Raw genomic sequence first — 15103 nt, 5'->3', positions numbered from 1 at the left:
TGGAAGCCATTAACCAAACCATGCCATGAAATTTCATTGTCGCAATTATGGAACTAAGAAATTTGTTTAGTATGTGCAAATTGTAGTAGTCAATAAGGAGTTAAAATCAACAATGTTCATATTATTGTTGTACATAGTTGGACTTCAAGTTGAATATAAAAAAAATTGTATTATCAATCCCATTTTTAGGAAGTATACCTATTTACACATGTAGCTGATTCATAAATGAGTATATCATCTTTAGTGACTATGCTACTTTTGCCCAACAACTCTCTCCACACACTCATAAATGCATTTTCTTGTTTTATTTTGCAAGATAAAGTTTTAGGCCAAGTACAAATGGAATATTTACTTTGTGTAGACATGCATATTATTGGCCATTGTCCTCATTAAATAGAATTGAGAACTAGAATTACACAAAGAAAGAATAGAGCTTTCAGCACAAAAAATAGAAAACCTTGATTATCCCTAGCAACTTAGGAATTAAAGAAAAATCTTTGCGACCAAAATCATAGTCTACCAATTTTTTTTTTGTAAAAGAGGGCGGCACCTCATTTCTTTATTAGAAAACCCCTCACTTATGATGAAAGAATAGCTTGGTTCCAGCAAAACAAGTTACAAATAGATAAAACCGAAACGTAACAAAATCATAGTCTATGGTTGTATGTTGACATTTGCCTAATGTAAGTGGGTGTGAATAGTGAAAATAGATAGACTGGAAAAAGACACATAATGCTAATTACATGAGAACAATTTCTTCTAATATATATATATTGAAAGATCAATGACAACATTGTTTTTGAAGAGAATTAATAATCACCTACCAAACCCTCCTTTATAGTTCTAAAATAAAAAAACAATACTCATTAAAAACACCAATTTGCACAAACTAAATTAGCTAATTTGTCAAGAAGGAATAAGGGAATGCTAAGTCCTTTACAGGCATTCATGAACTATTGAAACTGGTGACAATGGGAATAAGAACTAGAAGAATGAGGAAATATCACTCCTGCACATCCATCAATTTCCTGCTACTTTTCTGGTACTCTTTTGCAATGCTCATGTTTGTGATGTTGTCTTTAGCATGTCAAAATGTGCTCACCACGTGGTGTTGAATGTCATCTAAAAAATCCTTTCAACCTACTTGGTTGCATCATGCTATTCATGAATCTCAGTTGATGTCTTGGCAACTATTCCTTCTCATGCTCTTGAAAAGCCTTCCTTAGAAATTCCTTATCCCCTTGCTTGTGTTGGTCGACATTGAAAGGAGGCTAATTTCTTGTAGTAATTATATATTGATATTTTGCAAAACTTAACATTTAACTTTGCTCCACTATAGAAGTGAATGGTATAAAACAAAATTCTGCATTATATGGAGTATCACCAGACTTGCAAATTAGGCATCATTTGGACAATCAATGTTTATATATCAGGCTTCAAATCTCAATTTTTTATGATTACATTGCGCTAATGGTGTATGGAGGAATAGTGGACGTATTGGGTGTTGGTTTCAACCATGATATAAGCACCCATCTTCCATTCTATTTTTCTAATGTGGGACAAACTTGACAAGTGGAATTCTCAACAATCTTCCCCTCACTTGTGGGTTTCAAACACTCCTCCTTGAATGGAAGGAAAGTGTATGAAACCATGGGAGTCCACTTATCTTAGGGAAAGTTGTCTTATGAAGGAATCCATAAATTACAATAAAACATGGTAATGTCAATAGTATATTGCATTTAAAGTTAGAAAGAATATGGTCCATCAATTTCATCCCTAAAAATAACTACATTAAGATTCACCAATCAACTATTTGGAAGTAGAGAAATCTCAGAAGTAGTAAATAACTAATTCAATGCTAGTACCCTCTACTCATTTAAGTGTATTTGACTTCGTAAAGAGAAATATGTGATCTGCCCATCAAGAATTAAAAAATTAAGTTATCTGGTAATTGATCATATATTATGGGAGTTCGTATTCGCGCATTACATGATTAGTATTTTCTATTGTTGAAGCTATTTCAACACACTTAAACACTGCTAAAAGTATTTTAGGTGGAAAGCCTATGAATTGTTAAAAATCATGATTGAACTTAAATCTTCTTTTTTTTTTTAATTCTTTTTTATTTGCTAGACTAAGGTTGTTTCTTGGTTCTTGTGGTTGAATGTATTGGTTACAACTAGTTTTGGAGAGGATTGAGATGACTATGCTCAAAAGGTTCTTTGAAATCTGTATGTATAGATGTGTACTCTGGATTATGTGGATTTGTATCATTCTGTTTGCTCTTTCTACGGATCCTAGTAGAAGCTACTTGCATTGCGGGGAAGGAAAAGTAATATCTATAGTAATAATTCGTAGCAGCTATTTTGACTATCATACTGTAAAATTATTTTGTTTCTTTCTTGATATTTCCTGGGGCATGCAGTGGTATTTACTGTCATGACTGAAAATTGTTTTGGTTTGTTTTTACCTTTTTATGTGAGTTGGTGCGTGCATTATTGGTGTTGAAATGTTCTGCACATGTGCAACGAAGCCTCAACTCTCATTACATTTCCCCTTTTAAAACACAAATTAGCATTGCTCCATGTGAACTACTCCATTATGCACCTGCAAAGTGTTGGGCTTTTGTGGAGCCTAATTGTGTTTTAAGTTGGATGACGACCCGACCTCTATTTAATTAGAGATTTCTACCCTAAGGCTTAGTCCATGGAGCGAAGGCTTGGGCCGTAAGGAGATTAGGTGTCGCGACGTCCCGGACCCGGCCCAGAGAACCAATCTCTGGTTAAAAATGGGTTCCGCTTGGGAACTGGGAAAAATGAATGTGTATTTTGAAAATGTGAATTTTCGTGGAAAACGATGTGTGGTGGAGTCGCCACTAACCTTTTGAAGTGTGGTTAGAACACTTGATTGCTACCCCGTTAGGGGTAGAATCGGTCTGCGTCACCAAAGTCGAGCTTGGGAGTATGGTTACGCAAGGGGAAGGCATTAGCACCCCCTACACGCCCGTTCTTACGAACGGTACCAGATTAATAAAGAGTTTTCCCGAAATAAATGTAATAAGCCTTTAAAGATTACTCCCTTTCAAAAGTCAAAAAAAAAAAAATGAAAATACTATATAGGTATTCCCTCAGAACCGGGGCAATCCAATACCCCAAAGAGCCAATGCTCTTGGTCGCAATCATCGGGAAGGAAAATCGAAAATATGATACAAAATACGCTCCTGGGGATTTTGAAATCTATAGGTTTTTTTTTTTTTTTTAAGTATCAAAAATACTATTTCGGGAGGTTTTTGAAATTTGTTCGGGATTGGAATGATTTTTTCTTGTGTCTAAAAAGATATTTTTGTGATTTTTCCTAAGTCTAAAAATGATTTTTGTGATTCTTCCCAAAATTTCAAAATAATACAAATGAAATCAATTGAAATCAAAATGTGAAAATATTTTTGGAATTTTTGAAAATTTCGTGATTTTTGTGAATTTTATGGATACAACAATAATATACAAGCGAAATGGAGAAAACCGGGGTGAACCAGTTCGGGAATGGTGAGCCGGTCAAACGTTGACCAGTTTGGGGGAAAAACTAGTTTAAGGTCTTGGTCGAGACCGTTGATTTTTCGGGGTTTTCCAATATTCTTCCGAATACAACAGAATTTTAGACAGCAATCATGAAAGTCATAGTTTTAAAGATATGACTTTAGAATGTATTTTTGAAAATCTTGAATGTAGGGAAACAGATCTAACCTTTGCCAAACATGTTGGAAACTTTCTTGGATTTTCTTCAAAAATTTTCAAATGTAAATAAGTTTTAAAGCCTCAAAAATTTTTGAATTTTCTTTGACAATTTTTTTTGAATTTTTGTGTCTTTTATGAAATTTTTTTATTTTTTTTATTTTTATGAGTTAAAAAGAAGGCATTTAAAATAAAATAAGAAATGAAATAGAATCAAATAAACTAGCAGAGGTCAGTTCGGGAAAAGGGGGGGGGGAGATGTAACATAGGAAGGGAAAGTTCATTGGTCTTACCTATCGTCTTCTTCTCCTCCGGTCTTCTACTCCTATCTGTGAATCTGCAAGGGTTAGTCTACAGCGCCTTCCTAAGGGTTGTTCTTGAGCTCCGACTCGAGGCACTAGGGAGTACCTTGTTCAAATGGAGTGACTGGGCACCGGTAGGAAAAGGGATCAATCGATCGCTTGATCTTCTTTTGTTTTCCTCTGCTCCGGTCTTCTTTTCCTATTGATAAGTCTACTAGGGCCGCTCTACAACGTGTTGTTCTTGAGCTCTGATTTGAGGCACTACAGGGTGCCTTCTTCAAATGGGGTGACTTAGCATTGATAGGAAACAGGATCAGTCGACCTCTTGATCTTTACTCAAAAAAAATTAGCTTCACAAACTCATGATAGAAAACTTCAATATTTGAAATCTTCTCCTTACCCTCACTAAGAGCTCTCCTCCCCTTGTGCTTGGAATGAAAGGACTATTTATAGGCTTAGCTTGGGGCAAGCATAGGAAAGAAGACATAGGGGAGTCATGATGGGGGGAACCAAGTATGGGGGGAAGAATGATGAAGGGAAATTAGCATGGGAAGAATGATAAAAGGAAGAAACATGACATGTGGTGAGTGATGATGGAGGGAACAAAGTATGGGATGAAGAATTATGAAGGGAATATAGTATGGGAAGAATGATAAAGGGAAGAAACATGACATATGGTGAGTGATGATTGAGGGAACAAAGTATGGGATGAAAAATTATGAAGGGAATATAGTATGGGAAGAATGATAAAGGGAAGAAACATGGCATATGGTGAGTGATGATGGAGGGAACAAAGTATGGGATGAAGAATTATGAAGGGAATATAGTATGGGAAGAATGATAAAGGGACAAAACATGACATATGGTGAGTGATGATGGAGCGAATAAAGTATGGTATGAAGAATTATGAAGGGAATATAGTATGGGAAGAATGATAAAAGGAAGAAACATGACATATGGTGAGTGATGATGGAAGGAACAAAGTATGGGATGAAGAATTATGAAGAGAATATAGTATGGGAAGAATGATAAAGGGAAAAAAACATGACATGTGGTGAATGATGATGGGGGGACAAAGTATGCTTGCATTTGACAATTAAAATAAATAATAATAATAATAATAATAATAATAATAATAATAATAATAATAATATGAGGGTTCTAGAAGCTGTGCGGAGCCCATCAGAAATGTGTGGGGCCCACGCAACATGTGGGGTCCACAAGTCGTTTGACGGTTACAGGAACCCGAGCTAGCAAGGTATCGGATATGTGGATCCGAGCTAGCGTACCAAAGGGGGTAACATGCATCAGATGTAGGAACTTGAGCTGGCGTTCCAAGAGAGGTGGGGCCCACCAAACATGTGGGGCCCAATGAAGATATGTGGGGCCCACAAGCCACGTGGGGTCCACGAGCCATTTAAGGGTTATAGGAACCCGAGCTAGTAGGTGCAAGTGCGCCAAAAGAGGTAACAGGCATCAGATGTAGGAATCCGAGTTAGCGTACCAGAGGGGGTAACGTGCATCGGACGTAAGAATCTGAGCTAGCGTACCAGAGGGTAACGTGCATTGGATGTAGGAATCCGAGCTAGCGTACCAAGAGAGGTGGGGCCCATAAAACATGTGGGGCCCAATGAAGTTATGTGGGGGGCCCACAAGCCATTTGGGGTTATAGGAACCCGAGCCAGCAGGTGCAAGCATGCCAAAAGAGGTAACGTGCATCGGACGTAGGGATCCGAGTTAGCGTACCAGAGGGGGTAACGTGCATCGGATGTAGAAATCCGAACTAGCGTACCAGAGGGGGTAACGTGCATCGGATGTAAGAATCCGAACTAGCGTACCAAAGAGGGTAAAGTGCATCGGATGTAAGAATCCGAGCTAGCGTACCAGGGGGTAACATGCATCGGATGTAGGAATCCGAGCTAGCGTACGAGATGGGGTAACGTGCATCGGATGTAGGAATCCGAGCTAGCGTACCAGATGGGGTAACGTGCATCGGATGTAGGAATCTGAACTAGCGTTCCAAGAGAGGTGGGGCCCACCAAACATGTGGGGCCCAATGAAGATATGTGGGGGGCCCACAAGCCATTTGGGGTTATAGGAACCCGAGCCAGTAGGTGCAAGCATGCCAAAAGAGGTAACGTGCATCAGACGTAGGGATCCGAGTTAGCGTACCAGAGGGGGTAACATGCATCGGATGTAGAAATCCGAGCTAGCGTACCAGAGGGGGTAACGTGCATCGAATGTAAGAATCCGAACTAGCGTACCAAAGAGGGTAACGTGCATCGGATGTAGGAATCCGAGCTAGCGTACCAAGGGGTAACGTGCATCGGATGTAGGAATCCGAGCTAGCGTACCAGATGGGGTAACGTGCATCGGATGTAGGAATCCGAGCTAGCGTACCAGATGGGGTAGCGTGCATCAGATGTAGGAATCCGAGCTAGCGAACCAAGGGGTAACGTGCATCAGATGTAGGAATCCGAGCTAGCGTACCAGATGGGGTAACGTGCATCGGATGTAGGAATCTGAGCTAGCGTACCAAATGGGGTAACGTGCATCGGATGTAGGAATCCGAACTAGCGTACTAGGAGATGTGGGGCCCACAACACATATGGGGCCCACAAGCCATGTGGGACCTACAAAGATGTGTGGGGTCCATAAGTAGTGTGGGACCTACAAGGATGTGTGGGGTCCATAAGTAGTGTGGGACCTACAAGGATGTGTGGGATCCACAAGCAATATGGGACCTATAAGGATGTGTGGGGTCCACAAGTAGTGTGGGCCCTACAAGGATGTGTGGGGCCCACGAGCAGTGTGGGACCTACAAGGATGTGTGGGGTCCACAAGCAGTGTGGGACGTACAAGGATGTGTGAGATCCACAACCAGTGTAGGACCTTCAAGAATGTGTGAGGTCCACAGCCAGCGTGGGAAGGTTTTGACATGAGGTCTCCTCGGAAAGGCCTGGTTAAAATTGGGGTGTCTACAGCTGCCCCTCTTTATAGGTCTTGTTGCTTTGGGGTAACAGTAGGAACTCTCCTATGATATTTATAGCAACAAGCCTATAAAGATAAAAGACACCTATTTTAGCCAGGCCATATAACTAATCACGTGTCGTCTTCTGAGTAAGGTTATGTGCCGATCAGAAAAAGGGAAGATGGAGGGTGACCCGGACCGAAGACCTGGCATGATCTAGTCCATCCTGGGAAAACATAGATCGAAGGGTTGAGGAGGGGTGCCACGTGTCAGTGACTGAGGGGCTGGTCAAATGTTACCCGGATCAAGGCGTGGCACAATCCTGACCGTCCTTGGAAAACACAGATCATGCGGTTAAGGAGAGGTGCCACGTGTCAGTGACTAAATGGCTGGTGTATATGGGTGTGGATCAATGATGTGGCTCAATCTAGGCCGTCCTTGGAAAACACAGATCGTGCGGTTGAGGAGGGGTGCCACGTGTCAGTGATTGAGGGGCTGGTCAAATGTGACCCGGATCAAGGCGTGGCACAATCCTGACCGTCCTTGGAAAACACAGAACGTGCGGTGATCAGGGTGGCCACGTAGACTTTTTGTGTGTGGGGGAAAATGAACCAAGTGTTGGTGACTGATTGGCTGGTCAAATGTGACCCGGATCAAGGCGTGGCACAATCCTGACTGTCCTTGGAAAACACAGATCGTGCGGTGATCAGGGTGGCCACGCATAATTTTTGATCGAACGGACGGCGGATTGCCACGTGGTTGAATCCTGTGGCTCCAGGACTTTAGATATTTAAACCTAATTTTTTTTGTTCTTTTCATTTCCCTGCGTTTCATTCTCTCGAACGCCCCCTTTTCTCTCTTCTCTCTTCTCTCTTCTTTCACCCTCTCTATTTGCCTCTTTCAATCTCTGTGCTCTACTCTTATTTGCTGCAAACTTAAAACCCTAGCCCCTCTGTGATTTCTTTCCTACTCTTGCCTATCTCCAAGCTCTCTCTCTATATACCGTTCTTCAGAGACCTTAGATCTTGGCAAACTTAAGATCCCAAACACCTTTAGAGGTGATCCAGCTCCGATTGGCCTCCTATTCTGTTCTCGCGGTCAGATCTAGAGAAATCTGGTGAAGCCCAGACAAATGATGATCACCGGGAGTGCCCTGGTAGGGAAGATCCGCACAGATGCAAGGGGAGTTCTTTCAAACTCCCAAAGGAGATAAGTTCTTTCTTTCTTCCCTTTATATATATATATATATATATATATATATTTTTTTTTTCAATGTTGTGTATGTTTGATTACTGATTTGTGTGGAAATTTAAGGCTTGAGGTATTTCTGGTTTGGAAGTTAGGTTTAGGGTTTCATTAGGGTTTCAGTTGGGGTGGTGAGGTCGAGGATGAGTCAACTCATCTTCGAGTTGAGTGAGTTGAGTGAATTTGGGGCATCACGGGCCAGCCACATGGGCTCTATCACGTGTTCAGGTCACGTGTGGTCTTTGGGACGGAATTGGGCCTGAGTTTGCTTTTGAAAAATGAGCTTTGATTTTTAAAATGGGCCGGCCCAATTCAGAAAGAAACAAAACTCAGGTCATTTAAAATAGACCGGCCCACTTTTTAAAAATAAATAAATAAATAAATAAACCCCGTGTTTATTTAAATGGTTGGGCTTGGATTGAGTTTCAAAACCAGGCCGAACCAATTCAGAAAGAAATAGGGCCCAAGTCATTTTTAAAAGAGATCGGCCCACTTTTTTTTAAAAAAAACAAAAGCCCGTGTCTATTAAAACGGTTGGGCTTGGATTGAGTTTTAAAACTGGGCCGAACGAATTCAGAAAGAAATAGGGCCCAAGTCATTTTTAAAAGAGGTCGGCCCACTTTTTTAAAAAACAAAAGCCCGTGTCTATTAAAACGATTGGGTTTGGATTGAGTTTTAAAACCGAGCCTAACCAATTCAGAAAGAAATAGGGCCCAAGTCATTTTTAAAAGAGGTCGGCCCACTTTTTTAAAATAAAAGTCCATGTCTATTAAAATGGTTGGGTTTGGATTGAGTTTTAAAACTGGGCCGGCCCAATTCTGAAAGAAACAGAGCCCAGGTCATTTAAAACATACTGGCCCACTTTTCCTTTTCAAAAATAAAACCCAAGTTTATTTAAATAGTTGGGCTTTGTGCAAAACAAACCAGCTTCGGGTTCTTTTTTTTTTTTCTTTTTTTTTTGTTATTTTTAAAAACAAGCCCCAAGAATAAATGCGCCCCCCCTTTTTCTCTTTTTTCTTTTTCTTTTTCCACGGGTTTAGATATTATGACTGCTCCACGTCTCTCAAAATCTGCCTCGGGAATTTTTCCGCCGCCTTGTGAACATAATCCTCCACTGAGGGGGATACACAACTCCCACAGCTTACCTCGCTCACAAACTTTGGGGGCTTCTCGATGCACGTCGCCTCTCTCGTCCTTCTGTCAGACACACACTTAGCATGGCAATCCTTTTTATTCTATTTAAACGGACTTCCTCTCACACTTAAACACCACAGGCAAACTCCACGCGTGACTGTAACCTATCTTTGGCCATCCTCTGTTACGAGAAACCGCACCTTAACTATTTTCAAATCTCTCAACACTCTTAAACGTTTCTCATGGCTGAGGCTTCATCTTCCAAGCGGGTTCCTAATTTGAATGTGGCACCAGAGGTGCCATTCTGTTCTAGTGCTCTCGGCTCTTTCCAACTCTCTCCTCAATTCCAAAAAGAAATGCTGAGGAATGAGACAGTACTGGCCTCGATGTCTGATCCCGGCATAGCCAACCAGGCACTTTATCACAGTGCCCAGGCAATGTCCTCGACATCTCACCTAGCCTGTCGTCTACAGAGACAGAATGAAACTATGACCCTCCTCGGGAATGAAACTTACATCTTACGGACGAAATACCAAGAGGAACAGCAGAAAACGAGGGAGTTAAGGCAAGAAAATAATATGTTAAAACGGGAGGTCGATGATTTGAGAAAAATGGTAGCAGTTTACTCCGACGACCTTAGGCCTAGAATAGCTGAGTTAGAGAAAAGCCGGGAGGACATTCAGCGGGAGGAAAAACGGCTCAAAATCATGGCGCATGGAAAAGGTCCGACTTCTCGTTCTTCAGCCTGAAATGAAAATCCGTCTGTACGTAACCTAGAAAAGATCAATATTTTTTTTTTTTTTTTGGTTTTGGGAGAGTTTTGGTTGTAATCTCCTAGGATCATGACTGTAACCACGGTATTCCTCCGCCATAAGTGAGGGCAATTAATAAAATTCGAGTGTTTTCTCTTTCCCTTTTTTATTTTATTTATTTTTTTTTATTTTTTTTTATTTTTTTATTTTTTTTTATTACTGAGGACAATAGTGTTGCTGGTACACTGAAACGGGTTGTAATATCCTCTGAATGGCTTTTTATGGATGTAAAAATTTGGGTCACGGGGGTACAATGACCAAACCCCTACGCTGGTTGGCTATGGATGCAACAGAATTAATCAAAAATTTATTCAATCAGGCAAGTATGAATGAATGGTGCTTTACTGCTATATGTATACGTGTCACTAAATTGCGATGCTTGAATGCAGGGGCATGTTGTTATATATACATGATGCCTGTTACATGATATGTCTGTATGTTGCTTCCTAAAATGGGAATGCCTTTCACTAAATGCATGAGGATGCATGAAGTGCATGCATGAAATGTATGAGGATGCATGGCCCTTCTTCTCGATCCCGGATCTTGGCCACACTTTTAAGTTCTAGTATGGCACGATGGTACCCGACTTCGCCTTAAATGGAACTTAACAACTGCCCTGGTTTCATCCATACGCTATTAGTCTTTACCGCGTTTTGGATTCCAAAAGGGTTTTGAAATCTGGCCCAGTGCTTTTCTCGTCACGACTCTGACCATTTTCAAATTTCTACAGGCACTCAAAATCTGCCCCAGTGTTTGACTGTCGGTACTTTCCCGAAGATACTCAACATTTGTTCTGTCAACACTTTCCTTAAAATCCAAAGAGGCTCAATTTCTGCCCCAGCGTCTGGCTATCGGTACTTCAGATTCCAAAAGATACTCAAAATCTGCCCCAATGTTTGGCTGTCAGTACTTTTCATGATCTTCCAAACTCAGGGATTGTTCAAGATCTAACCTGGCAATTAATCACTAACGCTTCCAGAGATTCCCAAAACTCGAAGGAGTACGCCGAATCTGACCCAACATTCCTTCATTACCGATGTTTGACATGCTTCAGGCTCCCCATTGGTGCCTGAACACCCTCCTGGAGTATTTGGTTCCTGATTTTTGACCTCAATAAACGGGGGATCCCTAATAATGAGAATAATCATGCATTTATGTCATTAATGTGCTGAATCAAAACGTCAATCTGTGTGAAATAGTTGTTCTGTTACATTCAAAATTTATTCAGGAAAAAGATAAGTTTTACAATAGCATCCCTTGTTTTAAAAGGTATCGACATTAATTTGTGAAAACTAAAATCTCTTGTTCTTACGAAAACTGCCCCAGTTTCAACTAGAAGGAGACTGGCCCTTTTGGTACTGTAAGGTTGAATAGTTCCTTTAGGTCCATTGTTTGCTCAAGGTTTATTTTGGTGCTTTGCTTCACATTTCGATCTCTGGATGGTCTTTAAGACTCGAGATGAAACGTAGGCTTGGGGATTTAGGTTTTCAGAAGAATAAGGAAACCAAGGCTCAAAAACCCATCCCATGGTAACAAATCCTGCCCCAGTTTGGGGTGAGACATTTTTGCAAGAGTTTGACCGAACTCGTCCTTTTGAACAAGCTGCCTACGTACCTTTTCAGGATCAGGTCATTACGTAGTTCAGACTCAATATTAAGTCTGACAAATCATTTGAGGCAACAACATATGCCAATCTGGTCAGGTCTTTTCATTTAGGTTATAATGTAGGTTGTGGGTATTGGTTAAAGAAGAAAGGGTGCATGAGGCTCGAACTTATGAATTTTGCCAAAGGGTGAATTGGCCAAAGATCACAAACGACGCATATCTCCTGCCCTTCTTGTGCTTTGATTTTCCCCTTGTTTTTTTTTTTTTTTCATTTTCCTTTTTTTTTTTGACGGGGAATCGTGCCTCCATTTATTTATTTAGGCTTCGTTTGAGAACGGTCTTTTCAAAACTGCCCCAGTGTGCGGTGTGATCCTTGGGCGGGTTTAAACGAAAGATTAAACATTTTTAGGCACAATAGGGGGTATCAAGGGGTGTTTTCTTTCTCTAACTTTTAAGTAGCAGAAAAATGGCCTGCCATTATTTTGGCACTGCATTATTCCCTCGCATGATTTGTTTGACCTTTGAAAATCCCAACCCGATTTAAATTTTGGGAAATGACTTTTTTGAAGAAGATGGTTTCGATTTTAAAGCTCAAAAAGGTTCATCAAGTGATTAAAAATATTGGGTTCTTTAAGGGAACTGGTGGTCCAAAAATGGCCATCTGTCATTTAATCGAAACAATGAGCAAAGAGGGAACACGTGAAATGATCCTTTCATTAATTTCTTTTGGAGATGTATACAACCATCAAGCATAATATTTCTTTACAGCATCAGAGTTAATGAGGTGCAATAGGTTGGTTCCATCCATATTTGCTAACAGTTGGGCGCCTCCTGAGAATGCCTTCTTTACCACGTAAGGCCCTTCATAGTTTGGTGTCCACTTGCCACGAGGGTTCGTATAAATCGATAAAATCTTTTTCAGTACTAGGTTCCCCTCCTGAAACTGTCGGGGCCGCACTTTTCGGTTAAACGCTCTTATCATCCTTCTTTAGTACAATTGTCGATGGGCCATGGCAGCCATCCTTTTCTCCTTGATCAAATTTAACTGGTTCTTTTCTTCTCCCTTTAGTAGTGCCCCGATTTTCATCTGCTTGGGTTCTTCCTCGGTTCCAAGATTAATCACGACGGTGGGATCGCTGTTGGTCAAGGTTGGTTTTTCATCGGACTTTAACATTCTTTCCATTTCAAGGGACAACTTTATTTCTTGATCTTCAACTTCGGTTTCATGGATTAGATTTTCAAAGTTAATGTCAATTACTCGGCGAGGGATTCTGGTGTTGTTATTTTCTTTATTCCTGTATGAAATTAACAAACAAATTTTGACAGTTGATTTCCAAAATGCACATAAATGACAAGGAATGCATGATTCATTTTCATTAAGGAGCTTCCCCGATTTTTAGGTGGCCGGGGGAATATAAAAGAAAAACATAACTAAACGAATCCTGAAAAAAGATCATTACATGATGATATCTGGTAAATCAAAAGAACTCAAGTTCTGAAGCTGTACTCCTGGTTGGAGATGACGAATCCACTCTGTAGGGGATTTCAGCATCCAAAGCCAAACGATCTTGGTTGGCTTTTTGTGGCTTTCTGAGTTCTACCCCGACCATACCAATTTGGTCTCCCTCATGATTGGGTAAAGGGTTTCCCTGAATGCCTGTCGGCTTGTCATCAAAGGCCAGCCACCCCGCATCCTTCAATGACTGAACTTTATATTTGAAAGCCCAGCACTGGTCAATGGAGTGGCCCGGAGAGTTTGCGTGGTATGCACAGTGGGCATTGGGATCAAACCATCGTGGTGGGGGATCGGTGACGGGAATGGCTGGTATGGTCATCACCATTCCTCTCTCACACAGTTGAGGAAACAAGTCGGCATAGGGCATTGGGATTGGGTCAATCCTTCTAGCATTCCTCGGTGCATCCCTTTCTCGAACTTGATTGTTTGTTGGTGCTGGTCTTAGTCGGGGGGTTGCAAACTGGGGCCTCGGGCCCATATGTAGTGTTTGGTTCACTTCTGGTTCCATGTAGAAATTTCTCCTAGGTTGTTGACTTCATCTTCTTTGCCTTAGGCTCCTGATAGACCCCTGTATCATTTGGGTCTCTTCTTCCTTTTTACCCTTGACCCACTTCTTACTTGGGCCGTTATCGATAGTGCCAGTCTTTATCCGTCTAGCTTTGACGTCGGCTTCCACTCTGGCCCCTGCCGCCACAATGTCCATGAAGTTATGAGGGGTGGACCCTACCAGATATGAACGGTAGGGATCTTTTAAAGTCCCTACGAACATCGATATTACCTCACGGTCGCTGACCGGAGGGTCCACTTGAGTGGCTGCGTCTCTCCAATGGTGTGCATACTCCCTGAAAGTTTCTGTTGGCTTCTTCTCCATTTCAGGAAGAGAGATCCTGTCCGAAGCCATTTCCAAGATATGATGATATTGAGCTTTGAAGGCATTGGCCAAGTCACCTCACGTACGGATCTGGGCCTTATTCTGCTAGACATACCATCTAGCCGCTGTCCCGGTAAGACTACTTCGGAAGCAATGCATCATCAACTTTTCATTATCGGTATAGGCGGCCATCGACTGACAATACATTCGAAGGTGGGTCTGAGGGCATGTGGTCCTGTCAAACTTCTCGAAGTCTGGCATCTTAAACTTTGGAGGAAGGACTACATTAGGCACGAGGTAGTAATCTGAGGGTCTAGTGATACTGGCGGTTCGAGTCCCCTCTATGGCCCTTAGCCGCTCTTCCAACTCGTCACAAAGGTATTCCGTCGCGGTCTTGCTTGTCCCTACACCCACAATTGCTGATGAGGGCATCCCCATTCTTGTCACTGTCGGGATAAAAGGTGGTGTGTCATGCGGCGGTTTCTCCGAGGTGAATGGGGGCAGACCAGTAGATTGCCCATGAATTGGCATAAAACCGGGCGGTGGATAGGGTAATTTCCTTCTTCATGATCCTGATCTTGGACTGTCTTCCCTTTGTTCAATAGTAGGTCCAATATCTTCTTTAGCTGATTGCTCAGCTCTTCCTGCCCCTGCTCGATCCCCAGAACATGGCTTTCCAACTGTTCTGCCATAGATTTTGCTTTTCTGCGGGTGTTGTAAGGGTGCGTAGTAGTGGGCTCAATGTTGGGATTCTAGATTTAACTTTGCCTATCGGGAAGTCAGAGAGTGATTATCGGCCCCTTGGAGAAGAACATGTATGCATGTATGCATGGAATGTAACCTAATTAATCATTTGGCCAAGGTTCTGGAAAAAAAACTCAATGATCTCAAGGATGATCCATTTTCCCCTGGGTAGGGT

At 41.6% G+C, this 15103-nt stretch overlaps 1 protein-coding gene across 1 annotated transcript; it reads right to left on the bottom strand.

Annotated features, from left to right (window-relative positions):
- Positions 1-13848: 13848 nt before the first annotated feature.
- LOC131148082 (uncharacterized) lies at positions 13849-14715 on the bottom strand. The gene is made up of 2 exons (XM_058097819.1): positions 14300-14715; positions 13849-14200 (listed from the first exon to the last, which is right to left on the bottom strand). Exons 1-2 carry the CDS (start codon positions 14713-14715, stop codon positions 13849-13851), a joined length of 768 nt encoding a protein of 255 aa, XP_057953802.1.
- Positions 14716-15103: the final 388 nt, after the last annotated feature.

This window comes from Malania oleifera, chromosome 1 (genome assembly GCF_029873635.1).
Source record: "Malania oleifera isolate guangnan ecotype guangnan chromosome 1, ASM2987363v1, whole genome shotgun sequence".
Taxonomy (NCBI): domain Eukaryota; kingdom Viridiplantae; phylum Streptophyta; class Magnoliopsida; order Santalales; family Ximeniaceae; genus Malania; species Malania oleifera.
Note: the sequence above shows the minus strand (reverse complement) of the source record. Positions and strands in the feature narration are given on the sequence as shown.

What these genes read in the sequence shown, in the direction of transcription:
- LOC131148082 (XM_058097819.1), bottom strand. Translation starts at nt 14,715, where the DNA reads ATGCCAATTCATGGGCAATCTACTGGTCTGCCCCCATTCACCTCGGAG. An exon ending in ACCGGGACAGCGGCTAGATG is followed by an intron (nt 14,201 to 14,299) that starts GTATGTCTAGCA and finishes GGCTTCGGACAG; the next exon opens with GATCTCTCTTCCTGAAATGG.